The sequence below is a fragment of the Palaemon carinicauda genome, chromosome 4 (assembly GCF_036898095.1).
Source record: "Palaemon carinicauda isolate YSFRI2023 chromosome 4, ASM3689809v2, whole genome shotgun sequence".
In the NCBI taxonomy this organism is placed as follows: domain Eukaryota; kingdom Metazoa; phylum Arthropoda; class Malacostraca; order Decapoda; family Palaemonidae; genus Palaemon; species Palaemon carinicauda.
In genome coordinates, this window is record NC_090728.1 from 148,819,271 (window position 1) to 148,833,376 (window position 14,106).

The 14,106-nt window shown below is 47.6% G+C and overlaps 1 protein-coding gene across 3 annotated transcripts in view; it reads right to left on the reverse strand.

Annotated features, from left to right (window-relative positions):
- Positions 1-1,070: 1,070 nt before the first annotated feature.
- The window catches only part of LOC137640106 (reactive oxygen species modulator 1), a 46,464-nt gene continuing 33,428 nt past the window's right edge, over positions 1,071-14,106 (reverse strand). For all 3 annotated transcript variants that reach the window (XM_068372568.1, XM_068372570.1, XM_068372569.1), the window contains exon 3: positions 1,071-1,853. In XM_068372568.1, coding sequence (XP_068228669.1) covers positions 1,745-1,853 — 109 coding nt within the window. In that variant the 3' untranslated portion in view covers positions 1,071-1,744. The remainder of the gene's footprint in view (positions 1,854-14,106) is intronic.

Consider the following 14,106-nt stretch of genomic DNA (forward strand, 5'->3'; position numbering starts at 1 on the left):
ACACAAAGGGATCGGGGACACAAAGAGTCACACTGGGATTAAGGAGAGCGGCGAGATGATATCGCGACGCGACCAGAGAACTTACTGGAGGTCGAGACCTGAGCAAGCATGCTCTGACCCGGGGTTAGCCTCAGGGCGCGTAACACTTCGCCTGAGGTTACCCCTCATAGAAAATGGGTATAGGGTAAACTACACAAAACTCTGGTCTGTTGGCAGGAGATCCCAGATACTCCTAAGAAAATAGTTCGAGGTAAGTACTCCGTGTTGGAACAACTATGGTTTTTAACACTGTGGGGTAGTTTACGGAAGTCTCACTATCTGATTCATAACCAGTTCCCCCAATTACATCATGGCATTGTTGATTGAATTTAAGGAAAAGGATGGAGGAGCACTTTTACATATCTTCAGAAATCTAGATTGTGAGCAAGAGTAAAAGCAATTTGACAGGAAAGAACTTTCCCAAGTTTAAGCTGGTATACAACTGAGCTTGCCAGAACCAAAGCACCTCAGAGTCCATCTTATTCTTCCCCTCTGCTCTGTTTTCATGTTTCACAGTTTTAGCATTAGCTGCAGAGAAAAAAAATTGAACTAATTACTTGTCCAACAATTGTGGACCCAAAACATGAATTTTAGATTGTAGTAAAATTGAAGGAATATTGCATGTTGACAGACATACTTGATTAAGAGCTGTATGCTCGACGAGATAGTCCTTAAAAGGAAGTCGATCCCATGTACATATTTCTCAAGCAAGAAGTCACCCCAAACAACTTTGTCCTCAACACTATTCTAAATTATGCATAATTACTTATTCGTTTAATTAAATCTTTTTTAGGGTTAAAGTGCTGTGTGGTCTCTGACTAGAACAGGGAATCCAATACAACATGATTACCATAGTTAAAACTCCTTAATTAAATACAGACTATGACAAACACTGAAAATTGAAGGTTGGCCTTATTGATCAAGCCGATTGGCCAGTAAAGTTTTATTTTATTATAACAAACAAACTCATAGGTTCTTGCTGACATGGGATTATAATTTGTAGATGAATGGGTTTAAAGGTGAAACATTCATGTTTAAAATCATTTTATTTTTGCTATCCTTATACAAATAAATCTATGGCTTATTATATGTGATGCAATTCTATACTTAAATCACTTAACACATTCATCCTCAAGTACAGTAAAGCTTATATAAAATGACAAGATTAATAGGGAAATCAAGTACAAAAAATGAGGAAAAATAAAAATTCTACTAAAGTTTATTTACAAAAAATTCATTGATATACTGTACATACAATCAGGAAATTGTGTATAACCAAATTAAACTTTCCCAAGTTCAAAAGGAAATACTATATAACATTTTAAGTTGAAACCCGAACATTAATTTCCTAATTGAAAAAGTGAAAGATACTGTATATTATACCATTTTTAGTAAAAACTGAACAAATGAATTTCCTTTCTGGAAAAAAGTAAAATATACAATATTGGTGTCATTATCAATTGGTTTAAACCTTTGCAACTAAAAATTAAAGCATTTGAACATCTTGTGAATGAAAAGCATATTCAAAATTGCACCCATAAGTAACTCACGTTTTGAAATATTATTATACAATATCACTTTTCATAGATTTTAATATCTTGACTAAAGAGTACAAATTTTTTTGGCTGTACAGGGTATTTTCAATAAAATACAAAAAAAAAAAAAAATTAACAATTCTCAACATTACATACTAATTGCCCAAAAACTAACATCTTATGCCTGCTCCAATGGACATAAAGGTACCAAATGTTCCTCCACTTTGAATCATAACTTTTCCTACATTGTTCATTAGTTCTCTCCCTCGAAGACCATATCTGTAAGGAAAAGAACAGTATTAAACACCGACTATCAATTATTAAAAAAAAAAAAAGGACTATATTTACCAAGCATTATTTTAATCATCTTTCAATGAAGTCTTGATTATACAGCAATGCACAATTCAAGATGAATTTATTTTTTGTTGGCACTTTGGTAAGAAACTCTAAAATGAACAAAAGAGAAAGGAGATTGTGTACATAAAGATTTAAAACCCATAGGAAGTTATTAGTTCATGGCATACTGTAGGCATTACCTAAGGGTCTTATCAGCATTCCTGGTTCCCCTCTTCCTTTTGGCTGTTCATCCTCTACTAACTTTCACAGAATGGTCCCAGTCCCCACTACTGTACTGGGCTATGAAGCCCAATTCATAAATCCATCTATCAGAGATTTACTTGTGATTTTTTGTAAGTGGTGTGATTGTCTTGAGGGACTTCTTAAAATCAAGAGAAAGAGAGAGAAAGCATGGTCTGAATCAGAATTGGAAGAAGAGGAGCATCTTCGCTTCTTCCTCTTACCACTTTTCCTCTCGGGCTCTGTGAACAAAGTAGTGGAGGTCTGAGCGACCATCAACGACAACGCTCATCTACAGAGAGTGACCAAGGGTTTGTTCCAACAGAAATCACAACACTTGGGATCACTGTCACATGGGAAGACCAGCACAGGGATTATGGGAGGGACACACAGGTCCCAGGGGCAATGGACCCAGTGTAAACCTTCTTCCAGCCTTTGGACATTAGTTTTGCTGGCACGGGTAACACTCGCAGAGGGAACCTTGTGCCTACAGAAACCATTATTCCCCTTTCTTCTCTGGAACCGGGGTAAATACTGGGAGCACAGCCTTTGGTTACAGGGGCTTATTGGGTCTTAGTGGCTAATATGGTGACACCACAGGTGCAGGTTTCACTAGCATTGGGGCTACCACGACAATGGGGGTGAATTAGCCTTGGTTACCAGCTCCCTCGAAAAGGACATGAAGGGCCTTTATGCAAGACATAAGAAGGGCAAAGCTTTCCTAAGATCAAGCTTGTTGTCAAGAGATCTGCATAGCGATCAGAGACCTTCTAACACGTTGGAATGCAAGAACCCCACAAACCATCGAGCCTGAAAATTTTGCCAATGTAGATTAGAGTTCCCCAGGCCCCTGGCACATACTTCCCAGGGAGCAAATAAAGGGCATACAGAATACTGTACATACTTAAAGCTACAAGAGCCTGCAAACATGATGGGGAGAGGAAAAATATTAAAAATCCCTCGCCATAACATGGTTCATCTATCGAGCTCTCTATACACCGAAGATTTATAAATACAGTATACTATATATAAATCTACATCGCTGACTCCTTCATATCTATCAAGCTCTCTGTACACCACAGATTTATAATTATATATAAATCTACATCGCAGACTCCTCTTTATATCGCAGAATTCTGCAGGCTGATAAATTTTATACCTTTTCAGATTTTGATTATTTTGTTTTGTTAAAAATAATAATTTTGTGCCTTAAATTTATAAAGTAAATTACAGGAATAAACAAAAATAAAGAAATTTGGTTTGGTAGCAAGAATGCAGTGTATATAGTACAGTTTAAGTTTGTTGAGAAGGAGATAATGAGCAACAGTGTGCCCTAAGTGACACAAAGAATCACGCATTTATAGGGAAAATAAAACTCAGGAAATAGGAGGAGAGTAGCCTATCTTACCCAAATGAATTTGAACGAGGACCACTATTGGCCAGTAGAGACGCAATCAATCATGAGGAGAATAGCCTAGCTTACCCTGACGATTTTGTACAGAGACCACTATTGGCCAGTAGAGGAAAGACAACCAATGATAGCACGCTGATCAGTATCCTGGTTGCTGATTAGCTGTTGGACCACAAGATCACGCTCGAGCAAACTGCAGCATTCAGTATACCATGCTGTCCAGTTTGTTTCTAGGCATATGTTACATGACATTGTTCTGCTTCTTAATCTGTGTTGTGAGGAGTTTTATACATTTTTGCCTAAAATTGTGAATTCCTTTCAAGCCCCACAATGCCACTAAAATGATCTGCACCTTACAAGGATTTTGGCAGTGAAACAAAGCATCGGAGGAATATGCTTACTGTAAGGGAGATGAAAAAACTCCTTGACATCTCAAGGAAAGGAAAAGCTATGCAGACGTACGCTACCATTATTTCATCAACGAATCTACCGTTCACTACATCAAGAGGGACAAAGAGAATATATGAACAGCAAATGTCACTTTTAGCTAGATAGCAAAAAGGGTGGTAACTTCCCACAATAAGGTCATTAATATAAGAATGGAGTTTATATATCTTCACTGGTGAGTGTTCATTTTTTTTTTAAGGATGTCTACAGTAAAAGTAATTTTGAGCTTGAAAGTGTTCTAAGAGTGTATATTGGATTTAAAAGGGTGGGAAGAGGGTCTATAAAAGCTTAAATTTAAAAATAACAAAAAATATGTACTGTAATTATAAAAATTTTAAAAAATATATAGTGGATTTCTGTATCTACTTCCCAGTTTTTCAGCTATTGCGGTGGCCTGGAACGTAGCACCAACAATAGTAGAGAGATTACTGTACAACTTCTTCAGCATCTTGGGCTTTGGCAAGGATGACACTACAAAGTCCATGGGCTTTTTTTTCCTCAAAGCAAATGCTTGCCAGTGCACGGAAGATTATCAGCTACACACAGCACGTGGGAATGAATGTGAACAATCATAATCATTCCCCTTACAAGAAGCAGAGAGTGGGAATTTATAGCTTTTTAGCTAAAACCCAGTTACAACATCCACCTTTTACCCTGCATTTATGAACATCCTCCTTCAGTTTCATAATGATGAGTATGAAGCTAACAATTAACCATTCAAACTGGGAAGTACAAGAAAAAGATTAACAGCCTTATGACTGGACGCAACAGTACACCTGTAATTCTTGTAGACGAAGGGCCTTTGACAGGATAGTGGGAAGAGTTACTTGCCCGTCCTCGCCATTTATTGCTAATTAATTCAACGGTCATTTCTAATCCACTGAAAATATTCCCTGTTTTGAAGAACAAAAAGTTTGTACTGTATATTGGTAGGAACAAACACTTCCCAAGAGACATTGCAAAAAACATACCCAACAACTACTATGTCCTCAATGGTACCCCTCACCATATAAAACAACCTCTAGATTTGTGAAGATATGACAAATTCGGAGATAATTCGTATTTTTCCTAACCATACAAACCTTAGCTATTTACATAGGGTTTACTTTTCGGCGTAGCTGAAATGACGAGCCATTAAGATTTTAACGAGGGTTAACTACCCCGGCGCTAGTTAGCCGGGGGTAGGGAAGGGGTAGCTTGCTACCCCTCCCCCCCACACACCTGTGAGTTGTCTCACTTCACTTAGAGGTAGGACTTGACTTGGGGGACAGGGCTGGCGGGCAAATATGTGTAAATAGCTAAGGTTTGTATGGTTAGGAAAAATACAAATTATCTCCGAATTTGTCATTTGTTCCGTAACCGAAATACAAACCACGCTATTTACATAGGGTGACTTACCCCTTAGGAAGGGCGGAAAGTCCCCAGCCTTACTGGCTTTGGCTTTACCCGGGGACCCGAAAACCGAGTGAGCAGCACTCGAGAAAGGGGGTCCCTGCACCTCGCACTCTCCGAAGCTTGCTACGGATGTGCGGCCTACATAAGTTGTGTGTGGAGGAAGTTGTGACTCGTCCTAGGAAGTTGACCTGGAGTTCTTTAGATAGAAATCTAGGCTAGGACGTTCCCAATACCACCTCGTCAGGGTATGGGGGACGCAAACAGTATCATAGTTAATACTAGGAGCACAAGGGAGCATGGTTTACCTGCAGGGGTTGAGGTCAGCTATGCAGAGACCAGGATGCTGCTTTCCCCAAGGAAGGGGAGAATGAAGAAAGAAGTAAGGGCCAGACATACTCTTTCAATCACGCAGACTAAAACCGGGTAACAATGCCCCCAACCTTCTTCTACCTGTCCATTAAGGAGCCTGAGGTTAAACCAGCTGTTGTGCAGCCACCACAGGGCCAATAGAGAATGTGTCGAAGCTCCTGTGGGTCACGTCCTGCAGGGAGTGGGCTGTGAACGTCGTCTGACGCTTCCACACCCCAGCTTGCAAAACCTGCGTCACAGAGAAATTTCTCTTGAATGCCAGGGACGTAGCGATGCCCGACATCGTGCGCTCTAGGGCGGCGTGACGGAGGAGGGTCAGGATCCAAGATATGTTGGATAACCTTCCGGATCCAGGCTGAGATGGTGTTCCTGGTGACCCTCCTCTTCGTCCTTCCTGTGCTTACGAATAACGCTTGCACCTGAGGACGGACTGCAGCTGTTCTCTTCAAGTAATGCCTCAGACACTTTACTGGGCAAAGTAACAGATGGTCTGGATCACTTGTTACAGAATGAAGACTCGTCACCCTGAAGGAGTCGTACCTAGGGTCCGGCACCCCAGGATTCTGAGTCTTGGCAACAAACTCAGGGACGAACCTGAACGTTACCTCCCCCCATCCCCTTGAATGGGCGACGTCGTAAGAAAGACCATGAAGTTAACTGACACACTTGGCCGATGCCAAAGCGAGCAGGAAAGACGTCTTCCAAGACAGGTGGCGATCAGACGCCTGGCATAATGGTTCAAACGGGGCTCTCTTCAGAGCCCTGACGACCTGAACCACGTTCCAAGGAGGAGGTCTTACTTCTGATTGAGGGCAGGTAAGCTCATAGCTGCGTATGAGTAGAGAGAGTTCTAACGAAGAGGAAATGTCCACTCCTTTCAGCCTAAACGCCAGGCTTAAGGCTGAGCGATAGCCTTTCACCGCTGGAACTGAAAGGCGCATTTCCTCCCGTAAATACACAAGAGACTCCGCTATTGCTGGAATAGTGGCATCGAGTGGAGAGATACCCCTCCCACGACACCAACCACAGAAGACTTTCCACTTCGCCTGGTAGACTCCGATAGAGGATTTGCGTAGGTGGCGAGACATTCTGTCCGCAACCTACTGCGAAAATCCTCTCTCCGTGAGGAGATGCTGGATAGTCTCCAGGCGTGAAGCCAAAGCGACGCTACGGCCCTGTGAAAGATGTTGCAGTGTGGTTGTCTGAGTAGCTCGTGTCGTGGGGGGAGTTCCCTCGGAAGTTCCGTCAGGAGCTGCAGAAGGTCCGGGAACCACGTGATGCCATAGCGGAGCTACAAGAGTCATGGAGAGATTGACCGATAGTCTGGTCTTGTTGAGCACCCTTCTCATCAGACAAAAAGGTGGGAAGGCGTAAACGTCGATGTTGTCCCACCTCTGCTGAAAGGCATCTTGCCAGAGAGCCTTGGGGTCTGGGACTGGAGAACAGTACAGGGGCAGCTTGGAGTTCAAGGCTGTCGCGAACAGATCTACTGTCGGGGAACCCCACAAAGTCAGGACTTTGTTGGCTATCTGAGGATCCAAAGACCACTCGGTACTCACTATCTGCGTCGTTCTGCTCAGACTGTCGGCGAGCACATTCCTCTTGCCTGGAATGAAGCGAGCCGAAAGTGTGACCGAGTGGGCTTCGGACCACCTCAGAATCTCTACTGCAAGATGGGATAGCTGTCGAGAAAAGGTACCTCTCTGCTTGTTGATGTAAGCCACTACCGTAGTGTTGTCGCTCATCACCACTACGGAGTGACCCGCCAGGGTCCGTTGGAACTGTTGAAGAGCCAGGAAAACTACCTTCATTTCTAGCAGGTTGATGTGGAGGTACTTTTCTGATCCTGACCAGAGGCCTGAGATCCTTTGGTTCAGAATGTGGGCCCCCCACCCTTCTTTTGACGCGTCCGAAAACAAAGTCAATTCTGGGGGGAGGACGAGATGATCCACTCCCTTCCGGAGGTTCACGTCGTCCAGCCACCACCGAAGGTCAGTTAGTTCCGTGGGTCCAATAGGGACCCGAAAGTCCGGAGAATTGGAGCCTTGATTCCACCGGGACTTCAGCCGCCATTGTAGGGATCTTATCCTGAGGCGGCCGTTCGGAACTAGACGTGCCAGGGAGGAAAGGTGACCTAGAAGACGCAACCACGAATGGGCCGGAAGCTCTTCCCGCCTGAGGAAAGGTTCTGCGACCTTCCTCAGCCTTGCTATCCTGTCGTCCGATGGAAAGGCTTTGTGGAGATCGGTGTCTAATATCATGCCTAGATATACCAGTCGTTTCGTCGGAAGCAGAGAGGACTTCTCGAGGTTTACCACGACCCCCAGGTCTCGACAAACCTCCAGAAGCCTGTCTCGGTGTCGAAGAAGGGCCGACTCCGAGTCTGCCAGGACCAGCCAGTCGTCCAGATAACGGAGGAGACGTATGCCGTTCCGGTGCGGCCAAGACGAAATCAAAGCGAACACTCTGGTGAACACTTGAGGAGCTGTGGAGAGACCGAAACACAGCACCTTGAACTGGTAGATCTTGTCGTCTAGGCTGAATCTCAAGTACTTCCTGGAAGACGGATGGATTGGGATCTGGAAGTACGCGTCCTTCAGATCCAGTGTGCACATGAAGTCTTGCGGTCTCACTGCAAGTCTGACCGTCTCTGCTGTCTCCATGCTGGACGAAGTTTGCTTGACAAACTTGTTCAGGGCTGAGAGGTCGACGACCGGTCTCCAGCCTCCAGACGCCTTCTTTACAAGAAAGAGTCGACTGAAGAAGCCTGGGGAGCCGTCGTCGACCTCCTGGAGAGCATCCTTCTTGAGCATGGTCTCGACTTCTGCCCGAAGGGCTAACCCCTTTGCCGATCCCATGGCATAGGAGTTCAGCGGCACTGGATTCGCTGTCAGGGGAGGTGGAGATGTCGTGAATGGGACGCGATAACCTTGGCCGACCACAGAGACCGTCAAAGAATCGGCCCCAAGTTGCTGCCACCTGTGCACGCAACTTTTCAGGCATCCCCCCACAGGTGGACACGCGGGGGGATCGCCAATCCTAGCGCTTGCGGCCTCGGCCGCTGCCTCTAGGATTCTTACCTCCCCTAGAGGACTTGCCGCGCCTTCTGCCCTTGGTCTGAAAGGGCTGCGGCTTAGACACCCCTGTCTTAGCTGCCGGAGCCTGCTTCGATGTCTTGCGAGGCTGCTGTTGCTGTTGAGGTGCCGGAGACTTGTAGAGCCGAGATGTCAGGGCCCTCTGGAGGAGAGAATCTTGATTCGATCTCCTCGACCTCTCGGCTGTCCGTTCCAAATCCTTGGGCTCGAGCAGATCCCTCCCAGTAATGGAGGAGTGCCTGAGCCTGCAGACGTCCACGGCGGGGACCTTCGGATGGAACCTTTCGGTCACTGCGTCGCGACGCTTGAGGATCGAGTTAGCCCACAGGTTAGCTACCTGATGAGCGAGGAACTCGATCGAACGCGTGCCCGAGAGAAGAAAGGTCTCCAAAGCTTTCCTATTGCTCTTCTTGGACAGATCCTCAGAGCGCAATAGGATGCCCAGAGATCCCAGCCAAACGTCCAGCCACGAAGTTGCCTGCATGGCACTCTTCGCAACCTTCTCAAGGTTCAGGATCTCCGACGCCAAAAACGTCACTTGCCGGGCGGAGAGCTTCTCGAGAGGAGTTCCCCTGGTCAGCTCTTCCACGGAATGGTGGAGCGGAAGGGCCATACTAGACTCCCCCATGATCTCAAAGTACCTCCTCTAATGTACTCGAGGAGGTGGGAGGAGTTTGAACTCGGCAGAAGAACGACCGGAGGAGGCGAGCTCGGAGAGCTGGGCTTCGACTCTATCCCTGGCTCTTTCACCCCTTTGGACCAAGGCAAAGCTGCGCTGGACTTAGGGACTTCTGGGTGCCAAAGACTTCGTCTAGCACCGTGTCCTTGCCCTGACGAGGGGCAGTCTCCGGGTCCTTAAACTTGTTGAGCTGCCTCATCAAGCTTGGGACCTACCAGAAAGCGTGCTCCGACTCGAACTGGTCTCCTCCTTGCGGACTGGCAGCTAAGTCTCCGGTCCCCAAAGGCTCATCTTGGGGAGAAACGTGGACGTCCTCCTGGGGTTTAGTTGGCTCTGGACGTATCCTGGATGACGATTTAGGAACCGTCTTGGAGTCCTTGGGCTCCCTCCTAGGAGGAATACAGGACTCCAGCAAAGAGGTCCGGGAGGGGGCATCCTCGCGAGCAGCTTCTCTCCGAAGAGGAGGGGTTCCTCCCATTGGTGCCGTGGGAGATAACCCTGCCTCGCTGGACTCTCCTGAGGAAGGAGATAACACGTCCACAGGAGAAGGAGATAACATGTCCACAGGAGAAGGAGAAGGCGTAGGAGTCCTCCCAACCGACCTCTTGGGAGCCAACTTCACCCGAGGAGAAGTCACCACGAAGTTCACTCCTCTCCTTCTCTTCAGTGGGGGAGAGCCTGCCGTTGGTTTAAGTCCCACATCAACGAGGGCAGGCTTCACAGCCTGGATCACCGCGTTCATAATGTGACGGAACCAATGCTGGCGAGTAACTGACACAGTGTCAGTTATTCCCGTTGGAGAGAAGGGGATCTCCTGATCCTTCAGAGTGGACACCACGGGGCCTGCCTGAAAAGAAGAAGAGGAAAGAGTGTGTTGCATGGACCTCTCCGTAGATCCTTCCTGGTCCTGGTCCTGGTGAGAAAACCTACGCTTGCCGAAGGCGATTCACAGACTGCTCCGGAAGTCCGTGTCCCTGTTGGTTGGTCGCGCTGATGTTCCCTGCGGGAAAGGGAATCGCGACGGTCTTCACACGAAAAAGCATTCAAGGAATCGCGCACGGGCGATTTCCGAAGCGTGGGCGAGACGGCGCGTGGCCGCGCTGGCGATTGGGCGCGCGGGCGTGTAGGCGAATGGGCACGATGGCGAGCGATCGCGTTGGCGCGTCGGCGAGGGAACGCGTTGGCGCGCACGTGAAGGAGCACGAGACCGCGCGGGCGAAGGTGTGCGCTGAGCGCTAGGCGATCGATAGTGGCGCGTAGGAGAACGCGAAAGAAGTCGCGAGCGTTTGCCAGGCAAGGAACGCTGGTGCGTCGGAGAACGCTAGCGCGATGGCGAGCGATGTCGCGTGCGTTCAGGAGAACGAAGGCGCGAACCACAAAGAGGCGAACGATTGCGCGCAGGCGAGCCGTAGGCCTGGGGCGATCAGGCAGGGAAGGGCGAGGGCGCTCAGGAGAGCGCTTGCGCACAGGCGAGTGATCGTTTGAACGCGCAGGAGAACGTTTCCGCGCACATCTGAAGAGGTGGAAGAACGCGCAGGCGAACGCTCGCGAACAGGAGCTTTAGCTCGCTGTTGCGCCGGAGCAGAAGGGCGCGCAGGGGAGCGCGCGCGAGGCGATGGTTTAGTACCCTTGCCTAAGTCCAGATCAGGCGATCGTGAACGAGATGATGAACGGTGGCGCACAACAGGCACAGGTTGATCAATAGCGCGGCTGCGCACAGGAGAACGATGGCGCTCAGGAGAATGAGGGCGCACAATGCGCACATCAGGAACACGAGGGCGCTGCTTCGCAGGAGACCTACGAGAAGGCAAGCGCTGGCGAGAAGGTGATCGCTGCCGCGCAGGGGAGCGCTGGCGAGAAGGTGATCGCTGCTGCGCAGGGGAGCGCTGGCGAGCAGGTGATCGCTGCTGAACAGGAGAGCGCTGGCGAGTTAAGTCCGAAGACTTTGACTCTGGGGAGCGCTTGAGCGCTACTGCACGCAAACGCGCAGGTGGGCGCGCAGGGAAACCCTGACGCGCAAGGGACTTACCCACACCGTGGATAGAGTCCCTTAACCCCGAAGGGATCGGTGCCTGTTGGATAACAGGATGAGAAGGCGCCCAAACTGTATCAGCGGCCAGGAACGGAGAAGGGAGGTCGGAAGGGCTGGGTCAAGGGGCGCTGCTGTGACGGGCTGCTCCTGACGGGGAGGATCAGGAGAGGACGACCCAAAGAGGCGCCTCCTAACTCCTTTATAGGGAGCAGGAAGCCCTCTGCTGCGAAGAGGCCTACGGGCCTTACGTCGAATACGACCACGAAGAAGGGCGTCCGGGTCATCAGTCCTCCGAAGAGGAGTCTCTGTCAGCGCACTCCCCCGAGAGGAAGACCCGCCCGCAGGAGAGACCGCGGGACTCACCTCCCCCCTCAGAGGATCTTCGGTGGGAGGAGGAGGGCCATCAGCAACGTCCGCAATAGGAGCATTATCAAGGGTTTGACCAGACCCGTCGGAAGGGTCGGCCAAAACAGTGTCGACAAAATCCGAAGGGAATACCTCCGGTATTACCGGCGACTGTTTGACCACAGCCCCCAACTGGATCAGGTCAAACAGGGCTTCCTTGGAGGGCGAGCCCTTAAGCCCCAAGGAAGCCCAAAGCTGAAACAAATCATTATTAGCAACAGTCTGGTCAAATTCCTCAAAATCCAAATTATCCTCTCCCGGAGGAGAAGAGGGAGCTGCCACGCTAAGGGAGGCAACGCCCTCTCCCGCACCCCGAGGTCGGGAAACACCACTAGGGCCTGCGCTACCACTCGGCAGCCTCTCAGGAGAGACCGCTCGAGCGGGAGCTTCGGAGGAGATTCAGGCGGCGGAAGCGGAGTCCTTGGAGCCCTCCTTCTTCAAGGTTGCCCCTGAAGGAGAACGGTCTCTCTTAGACTTCTTCTTACGCCGGTGGCCGAACTTCTCCCACTGGGAGGTAGACCACTCCCTGCACTCACCACACACATTCTCACTATCACACCGTCGGCCTCGGCACTGCGGGCAAAGGGTGTGAGGATCGGTGTCCTCCGCTGACATAAAGGTCCCACAAGGGCGGCCAGCGAGTCCAGGGCACTTACGCATAACGATGACAAAAGGTCGAGGCCAACTTCCAAGCACACAGCACTAGAAAAAGACAAAAGAAAATTAAGGCTGTCATTAACGAGGATGAAAAACAGCAACGTCTGTCTTCGTCCGAGCCTAAAAGTGAAGTGAGACAACTCACAGGTGTGTGGGGGGGAGGGGTAACAAGCTACCCCTTCCCTACCCCCGACTAACTAGCGGGGGGTAGTTAACCCTCGTTAAAATCTTAATGGCTCCTCATTTCAGCTACGCCGAAAAGTAAACCCTATGTAAATAGCGTGGTTTGTATTTCGGTTACGGAACAAACCAACTTTACTAACTGGGTACAAGTTGCAAAAATAGTAGTAATACTTGCCTATGCCAACCTCTCCCAGTGATTATATTTTGCCATAGTGGATCCCCTGTCCAAATGGGATACCGATGAAATTATTTATATATGATGTCACTAGTAACAGATTATACTTGCTCATAGCAACAATCGTTTACAGTCTTTGTAGGTAAATGTTGAAATTGAAGATTTTTATGTAATGGCTCCTAGTTGTGTGAAAATTCTACTGTATAAAGGTCAACTAGCTTTCTTTAAAACAAAAATGGGAGGTAACCCACATGCGCTTGCAATTCATCCTAACATAATTAATGAGCTAGAAGGCTTTCAGAAGGGTAATCTTTGCCAGCTTTAAAGGAAGAAAAAGAGAGGTCTTAGAGTTGAGGTTTTGGCCAAAGGTCAAATAAACCTTGAGGTTCCAAAAGCAGCATGTAATATTCCCAACAGTAAATCAAGAAAGAGAACAAATTAGGAGTGCTTCTTATAAGGGTAGGATTACAAAATACACTGACTGTCTCAACTGGCACAGAAAAATATTCAAACTCCTAGAAATATACTATAACAAAAGAATACAAGATTGAAAGGAAACTTGGTCACGAAGACTAGGGACTAAAATTTGAGAAATTTATTTAAGGTTCCATGAGATCATAGTACAAAAAGTATTTCTTGTTGAGAAGGAATAGGAGCATTCTTGTCTTAGAAGGAAACTGTATAAAGAGGAGACTAAAATCATGCTTGAATTAAAAAATCAACACTCACCTCATTTTCATCATTAAAAGAGGAAAATATCCAGCCCTATGACAGGAACTTGACTCTCAAAGAGCTGGCCCAATCAAAGCTGAGATATTGACTGAAGAAACCTTACAAAGACCTGGGATACCTATGACTTGTTTCATTAGCCGAGAACAAATACATTTCTGAGAGGATGAAACCTTGGGTTCTTTTCAAGTAAGATTGCATGCCAAAAGTCTAAAATATTTGTTCAGGCTACTGAAAAAGAAAGCACATTTAACTGCAAAACCTTTGTACTTCTTGGAGGAAACTAGTAAACTCAAGGAGCAGAATCTATCAAAAGAATCTTGCTTCTTCATCTCACCAACTTTATCCTCAGATTCTGCAAGCTGAGCAGTCACAGATC